Raw genomic sequence first — 9,168 nt, 5'->3', positions numbered from 1 at the left:
GGTAAGGAGTACAAAATTTGTCTCAGTTGACTAGGCGGGAACACGGATATCAGTCACTCAAAAGGGAAATTATTAAAAACAACCCGGGAATTATTTTGACCCTGCCACTAAATTTTTGCACATTCCTTGATTGATTTCACTAATGTTGCATAGCAGGGAGTTGTATAGCAAGGGAGAGAAGAGAGGGAATTCAATGTTACTGAGGCAACTTGCAAGCAAGACGGCGAGGGGACGCGCTGGCATGCTGCGGGCGGGCAAACTAATCTCCGCCGTTCTTCGTGATGCCACTCCTCACTCACCTCCCCTGTGTCTTATAGGTAAAATGCCTTGAATTTAAAGTTGTAATAGTGTGTGACTATATATGTGTGTTAGAGAAGACAGTGACAATAACTTGAGGGTGAAAAGAAATGTATTAATTAAAGGGAAATATATGTGATATGTGCATGTTGGGGTGTCGGCGGAAGACAAAGCCCCGCCGTGCCTCGTGACATTTAGGTCCTTTGGGACCACAGGGTCAGGTGGCTGAGGCAAAGCCGACACCCTAGTCCCCCTCCAGCGACAATGGCACTATCAGGAGCCACTTGCTGATCTTGGGGAGACATTATCCTCTCCAGATATCTGACTGGCTGCCGGCTCAGCGGCTAACATGGGTGGGCCACTACAAGGGCCATCACCCGTCGGGTCTATACCCAGCAAGGGAACAGCCTGTTCCCGGCCCTCAGGACACTCCGTAGGGGAGGAAACTACCATTTCCCCGCCGCAGAGCTGGAAGCCTCTTTGCCCTCGGCAGTGACCCCCAACATGCCCGATTCACCAGGCTGGGGCAGTTCCGGATCCTACAGCCTTCACGCCAGGTGCCAACTCTGTCTCAGCGCTGCCTCCGGGGTACTATGCCAAGTGAGGTAAAACCAGCAAATAGACTTTCCAAACCCAACTCTTCAACCTCACCCTTAGTAACATCCCCAACCGAGTCAGGTGCTTCCAGTGGTGGCTCTGCTTTGTCGCAGTCAGTCCCAGCACCATGACTCCAGAACGAGTTCGACTCTGAATCGTCCAAACCCTGTCCAGCAGTAGAACAGGCCCCTCTACGGCACGCACATTACCCATGCACTCCTCTTTCGGTGGCCCTGCCTTGGTGCAGTCTATTCCAGAAGCTGCAGAGGACTTCACCCTCTTTGTCATGGAGCAGGTGACATTAACAGTCAGGTACCTCAGCAGCCTCCACATTTGGGACTGGGTCCGCGGATGGGGGCTATGCCCAAACTCTCCCATCTGCCAAATCATTCCCCAAAAGGAAATCAATCCCGGACACTGGCAGGTCCTCTGCCCTGACCACTTGCGCCTTCGTGGTCACCAATGGACAAATCAGCCTCACCTTAATTGTGGCAAACTTCTCGACAACATTAATGCCTCGACACAACACTGCCTTCCCGCAGATTACCTTCCTCCCTGTGATATTTCGGCACAGAAATGGTTGGGCGACCGTGTCACGCAGCACGGTGACAGGGTACACACCTCAGCAATCTTTACAGTACCCTGGCACAAAAACGGGCGACACCACTCTAACACTCACACACTCAGGCGGAGTACTGACTGTTGACACTGAAGCAACATTCTCTGACTTCTCTCCGGTCGGGCTGCACGGGGATTCAAAGGCTTCCTCCTTGCCCTGGTGTGGCCAAACCAGAAAAGCCACTGGTTTCTGGGGAGGCTTGGGGGCTGAAGATGTGATCAGCTTGGGGCAATTGAACCAGAAGTGCCCTGTCGCTTTGCAGTGGTAACAGGTGGGTTAGCATATTAAATTTTTGGGTATTATACACCTTATTCTCCGTTGTTTTCTTTGAGTGAAAAAAAAAGTCAGGTGTTATACAAAGTCCTGGGCACAGACACATCCCCAAACCCAGCACTGTGGCGGGGATTTCCTGTGGGGCAATCACTATCACTCTCACTGCGTCCAGACAATTTCTCCCTAGCCCTTAACTCCCTTAACTCTCGCACCCCCGTGATGGGATGCATGATGGTGGGTCAAGACATGATCATCAGCCCAAGTAACCACCTCTTCTTTAGGTTTTTAAATCTTTTATCCCTGAACAGTGGACCCTCCCCCTCCCCAATCGCAGTAGCATTTAACACGACAACACGAATACAGACGAGTGCCCACACACGAAGAGGAGGATAATTCATTTCTCACTGTAACAGAGCTCGCTCTGCACACACATGCAACCAAGGAGTCACGTCCCTGAATATGAAATGCGATATAATTAACTACATCCCCTGGCAGACTATTAAGGAGACTCCTAAAGCTACTTAGATAGGCCGGAACGTACGGCCAGTACTTAGTCAATTATCCCCTTAAAGCAACTGACCTGTCTAACTGTAAAAAAAACTTCCCATTCTCCTCCGAAACAATGCTGTAAGCCTTCATATATCCGTCTCTTGTAAACTCTGGACAGCGACTCAAAGCGTGGAAAGCGATGTGGAATGCTATCCCACTCGGCTACTACGGAAAGGGGTACAAGAGAGGAGGGTGGTGTGGTGACATACATACATTCATACATGCATACACGCCCACTGCCTCGCGCACACTGCGAGCTGACGCAATAGAACACTTTTTTTTTCTGAAAATTCTCGTGACTAAACTATGGGGCTTGGATGAATACAGATTACTTTATCGTCAAGAGCAAGTCTTCTACTAAATACTAGATGAGAATTAAATTGAATGAACTAGGGAAAGTAAGAAAAATTGCGTGGGAAATTTGAATTACTCTATGTGGGTGAATGTCATACGAAGAGATCTGCGGGCTGGACTACGTGTAGAAGCGTTCACTTCTCGTCCCCACCCTGTCTCTCATCATCTCTCTCTCTCTCTCTCTCTCTCTCTCTCTCTCTCTCTCTCTCTCTCTCTCTCTCTCTCTCTCTCCCCTTCATTCGTTCTTTCTTTTTCTCTTCGTTTTACATCGCCTTATCTCGCTACACGCAATAATATATATATATATATATATATATATATATATATATATATATATATATATATATATATATATATATATATATATATATATATATATATATATATATATATATATATATATATATATATATATATATATATATATAATTTATTTATTTACTTATTTAAAAGGATTCCCAATCTTCCAGATGTGTCACCTTTTGTATCCTTATTATTACGGTATTACTTATCCTTTACTCTTATATCTCATCACATACATTCAAACCATGCCTCGTGTACTTCATTACTTTGTCCCCTACTTCCTCTACGTGTACCTACTTTTGTTTTCCATATCTTAAGGTTTACACCGTACCGTGTAGTTGTGAAGATTCCTCACACCGCAGTGCATCTTGGCCGTACCCCCGGACACTACCTCGTAAGTGCGTGCAGATGCGTTGAGGAATGACGGCCCGCTTAGAGTAGAGTATTGGATGGGCGGCGCCCCGCGGAGGATGTCTTCCCAAGTGGTACTTTCTGCAGAGAGAAATGGAAACGAATCAGTGACCCTCAGGGTTATTTTATTTTTATTGTTACAGGAAAAAAAAATAATAAAGTGTGTGTGTGTGTGTGTGTGTATGGGTGGGTGAATGTGGGTGTGTGTGCCGTGACTGTTGCATGGATTTGATAATTACAGGTTACTGGGAACTCACAAACATTTTCAATTTTTAATTGACTGATAATATTTACATTTTTTACAAGTCACCATGAAAATTCTTACTCGCATTTATCTTAAGTTCGTTTTAAATTATTTGGTCTCACTTCATATTTCATCAACATTCATGTTCAGTATTTAAAGCAATCATTGCAAGAACACAGACAATATAAAACTCATAAACACATGTAATATTCAATCGGTGCAATTAAGGTTAAAAACCTTAACACATGATACTAGCATCATACAAATTACCATAAATAATTAAATTAATCTTCGTACACCATACAAATCTATCATACCAAACATAAAACAATATGTAAGCATCCCACTCCTCCTTTCGTAAGATACTTGATTTTTAGACTGCATTACACTTTCAAGTTCTACTTAGTTTAAGTTATTCAATTCATCTCTGATCCTCTCTGGTCACTCTCTTTGGAACCTTTGACCTTTCTGTCTGCTACTGATTTCTTTCTCTGTCATCCTACTCCTATATACAATTTGTTTGGGACTGCCTATTTCTCTAAGATAATTATCTTTATATTTCAAAACATTTTACATACCTACCATTCACGTTTCTCATTTACTTATATGATCTGGTAACTGGCGTGATACTTGATACAGAACGCCAGTCATGGTATACAGTAAGGATAATTTGGAGGCGGAGTTCAAGTGGGCGTTGGTATATGTCTGCCCTATAGGGTACCTTGTCTGTCTCGCTTCGTGGCCGACTTTCCCTTTTTGATTGCTATCTCCGCCTTGTCCTCTCTACAGCATTCCCGTAAATTTCCTTTTGTCCCAGGCTGCCTTCACCCAAGTAGTTTTATGGATTTCTTCTTGTTGTTGTCCTGCGTCCGTGTTTGTTGTTCCGATGTCTTCTCCAGGGTTCCCTCGTTCTTGATATCCGGTGTAAATTTCCTTTCCGGTGGGAAAATCACCTTTTTTTTATTTTTTTTTCTTCTTTCTTATTCCGTCGCCTTTTCTTCTTTCTTCTTGCGTAATACAGTATATGGTGTGGGGTCACCACATATGTGTGTGTGTGTGTGTGTGTGTGTGTGTGTGTGTGTGTGTGTCATAGCGTTGTTCAAAACTACGAACATAAATATATAACATACTACAATGTCATGTTTTGCATACTAATAAACACATAAATATGTGTACATAAATTGATAAATGTGGAATAGTATTTGGTTCCTGTTTTTAAATCACCTGTATTCATACTTCTTCACACTCAAAACTCACCGTTGTTGGCATGCAGATGAAAGATTATTTCATTTATTCATTTATTTTTTTGCGACATTATTTTACTTTTCTACCGACGTGGCGAATTACGTACAGCGAGGGGAAAAGTAGAGGTACCTTGCAGAAACCCTCGGGTGAGTAACTGGTGTTTCCTGAATGTGCATTATACGTATGGGCAGAAAGTCTAGACAAGTGGAATGATTTTTGTGACCAAGAGGAATCCATAGTAAAATTAAAAAGCTTAGTTTTTCCAATAATGCATCAGAGAGTTAAATGATTTATGGGACGAAAAACTCAGATCCTGTGTTGTGTCACCCGTTGAATCCATAATAAAATTAAAAATCTTAGTGTTTCCAATAATACATAAGAGAGTTGAATAATTTATGGGACGAAAAACTCAGATCCTGTGTTGTGTCACCCGTTGTCACAACAACTATAAAGATGAGGTGGTGTATTTTTGTCTCATTCTAACACGTCGATCGCTTTCCAATAATCCAAGAAACATTAGCTATTTTACGATTTCAATTCCATGAACTTCCCAAGACAAGAGAAAGAAAGAGAGAGAGAGAGAGAGAGAGAGAGAGAGAGAGAGAGAGAGAGAGAGAGAGAGAGAGAGAGATGGCTTAAGATAATACGCTAAATAGTACTCTCATTCATTTACTCATCATGTGTTAGTACTAACACATTACTGTGAAATTATATGGATAAATTGAATCACACACTTCATCAATAGATTTAAAACAGAGAAACTAATGGGTATTAACACGAGATGGTGAAAACTTGGAAACTTTGTGATAAGCTCATATATAAGAACGCTTTTCTTGAATGTTCACGAGTTCCATATCCGTTTTTCAGAGAACATGGAGCCTGTCCGGAAACCTCTGAGGATCGCCTCAGAGGTGATATATATATATATATATATATATATATATATATATATATATATATATATATATATATATATATATATATATATATATATATATATATATATATATATATATATATATATAGTCATTGTCACTCATCGTGTCCATACACATGGACCATTACGTTCCTCTAAGAATCAATACATGAAACATCAGTAAGATAAAATTTTCTCACTTATTTTGGGTATATAAGCAGAGGAGTGCTCATCGAACAAGTATCCAGCCTTATCGATCAAACACTTAAATCCTCCTCACTGCAATATTATAAAACTCTTAAATGATGAAACTTGGACGTGAAAAGTTTGATGGAATAAAACCAGGTAAACTAGATAAATTATATTTTCGCTCTTAGAAATAGTTTCATACTTCAGTTGCTGTGGAATCTGTCACCAGTGACTCATTAAACACAATAAAATTATCCCAGCATCCTTGAATTAATTACATTTTTTTTCTTTTTCATTTCCTTCTTTTTCTTTTTTACTTTCATTATTGAGTGACTTGATCAGAAGCGAAGTTCATATATGGCTGTTTGTCATTCTGTAGTTACACAGTTAACTATAATGAATATGGCTGTGGCAAGATCGCGTATCATTTACAGAAAAGGGAAACAAAAGTGTAATATAATTAGTCAGTTGAAATTTAATGAATGTAGAACTATATTTGTGACCCTGAAGCGAAGTGGAGATGGAGAACGAGCGGTGAAAAAGATGAAACAGGACACCAGGCACCGAGACGTGAAGAAAAGATGGTAGGAAGTGGGTTGATAGGAAGCTGCCAAGAGTGCGTCCAAGTTGTGGGGGTCGAGAGGCATCTGTGCAGATGGAGTGTTTCAGTTCAAGGGGAGGAAGAGAGCCAGGACGAAAAGGCAGAAAAGGTCGTGAAGGATAAAAAAAAGGAAGAGAAAAAAAAATTTAATAGAAGTAAGAAATTTTACTAGAAAATAAGAGAAACATTAGATAAGTAAAATAGTTATGAAAACGAAAATTATAATTGATGAAATTTATGTAAGAAGCGGAAGAAATCAAAGAAATACAACATATAGAAAGAACTGCAAAAGGGAAGGAGGAGTAAGAGAACGCGGACAAGGAAAAGAAGAACGAGGAGGAAGTGAAAGAGAGCGTGAAAGGAGAAAGGAGCCTGCATTTCTCTGGGGCGAGGACCGCAGGAACCTGCTTATCTGTGTGATCCAGGAGGCCATTGCAGGTGATGGGTAGGGGACGACGGGTGGCGCTCTCTTCTTTGCAGCGACCCAACCTCGGTGTCTTGGTGTGAGAGGGCACGCGCCGCAAAGCACAATGGAGGCAGTGCTTGAAAACTTGTGGGATCATAGGATCCATGTTCGTCACACTACCATGCATTGAGTTGCGGTCGCTCCCCAGCTGCCCATAATTTTATATCTTTGTGTTTGTTCATTAATTTATCTTTGATAGAAAAGTGTGGCAAGAGAGAAATTACCCTAAAAAAAAAAGAAAAAGACCTAGGGTATTTTCATGATTATATTTCGACGATCAAGTTGCCTTGCTTATTTCAAAAAAGAGTAACGGAGAAACATGGTAGAAAAGTTTAATTTGCCGTTAACGAAAGAAATGCTATACACACAAAAGCAAATGGAGTTCATGTTAGTGGAGTAATGAAAAATAATTGCACGGAAGGTGAAGTGTTGTGCTTATTGTCGTAGAAAGACTGAATGCAAGAAACAACGTTATTTTATCGGAGAGATATATGTCCATCGACTATAAGATGTTAAGTTGCAGAGTAGCACAATATTTCAAGACATAAAGAGAACTTACAGAGGACTATGAACTCTATGAAGAGACGAAATAAGAGATTTCGCTGTGAAGGATGTGAAAAGAAGGGAGCGCGCGCGCTCACTCACACACACACACACACACACACACACACACACACACACACACACACACACACACACACACACACACACACACACACACACACACACACACACACACACACACACACACACACACACACACACACACACACACACACACACACACACACACATATATATATATATATATATATATATATATATATATATATATATATATATATATATATATATATATATATATATATATATATATATATATATATATATATATATATATATATATATATATATATATATATAGACACACACACACTTTCTTTATCCTTACTCAATCCGAAGATGGACATTGCGTATTGCGTTTAAGTGCGCAAAGACCCAGCTTGCTTGATTGCCCCTACTCTTGAGTCATCTGAATTTTCCATCGTCTGACTTTGACATGAGAGTCACTTTCAAGCTAGATTTATCTATTTTCCTCAAAATACATCTATCTATCTATCTATCTATCTATCTATCTATCTATCTATTTGTATATCTATATCTGTCTATCAATGTATCTATCTGTCCATCTATCTATCCATCTATCTATCTATCTATCTATGTATCTATCTATTTATCTATCTATCTATCTATCTATCTAGATTTTAAAGTGGAGCACATCCTAATCTCGGCTTTCCACTCCCTTCACTGACCAACCTGGTGGACTAGCCAGTGAACTTTGCTATCCAACACGACCCAGAACATTTAGTGCAGCACCCTACCTGTATCCCTGGGAATACGCCCAAAATTATTGAAATTTTCTTAACTTCTAATTCTTCTGCTCATTCTGTCATTCTGTCTACTTCGTTAGGCTCCTCCGATCACGACCTCATATCTGTATTTTCTCGATCCTCCAAAGCGGGCATACCTTTACCGTTTTGCCTCCGTTAATTAAGGCTGACCTGAGGGGACATTGTTCAGATTTTCCATGAAATGACTATTGCGACTACTGCATGTGTCTTAGAGACCCACTTTTGTGTACTGAGCGCATAACGGAGGTTACTGATTTTGGCATGGAAATGTACGTTCTTCACTTTTTCTTTCGCCCTAAACCTTCGAATCCTTGTTCAGCCTGTTCTGGTGCTATAAATGAAAGAAACACCCCACAAACGGTACTTGAGCCTTTCGTCTCCTGAAAATCATGCGCTTGTAATTTCTAACCGAAATCATATCAAGACCGTTCTTCAGCTGGCCACACACTTCTGTAATAGAAAATGTAAAAACTTTTCTAAATCTAAATCTCCTCGTGACTTTTGGCCTTGGCCAAAAAATACCTCCAACTTTTCTTCTTTATCATTTTTCAACCTGATGGTACCCCTGCCATCTCATTTGTCTCTAAAGATGAACTTTTCGCTGAAACCTTTGCCCTAAACTCTACCTGGCTGATTGGGGACTTGCTCCTCCATCTCCTCCACCCTCACACTCATGCCTCTTATAAAGATTT

At 40.6% G+C, this 9,168-nt stretch overlaps 1 protein-coding gene across 1 annotated transcript in view; it reads right to left on the bottom strand.

Annotated features, from left to right (window-relative positions):
* The window catches only part of LOC135104686 (zwei Ig domain protein zig-8-like), a 114,177-nt gene that overhangs the window by 48,443 nt on the left and 56,566 nt on the right, over positions 1-9,168 (bottom strand). Inside the window, exon 2 of the mRNA XM_064012214.1 lies at positions 3,324-3,484. Coding sequence (XP_063868284.1) covers positions 3,324-3,484 — 161 coding nt within the window. The remainder of the gene's footprint in view (positions 1-3,323; positions 3,485-9,168) is intronic.

The sequence above is a fragment of the Scylla paramamosain genome, chromosome 1, assembly GCF_035594125.1.
Source record: "Scylla paramamosain isolate STU-SP2022 chromosome 1, ASM3559412v1, whole genome shotgun sequence".
Lineage (NCBI taxonomy): Eukaryota > Metazoa > Arthropoda > Malacostraca > Decapoda > Portunidae > Scylla > Scylla paramamosain.
Note: the sequence above shows the minus strand (reverse complement) of the source record. Positions and strands in the feature narration are given on the sequence as shown.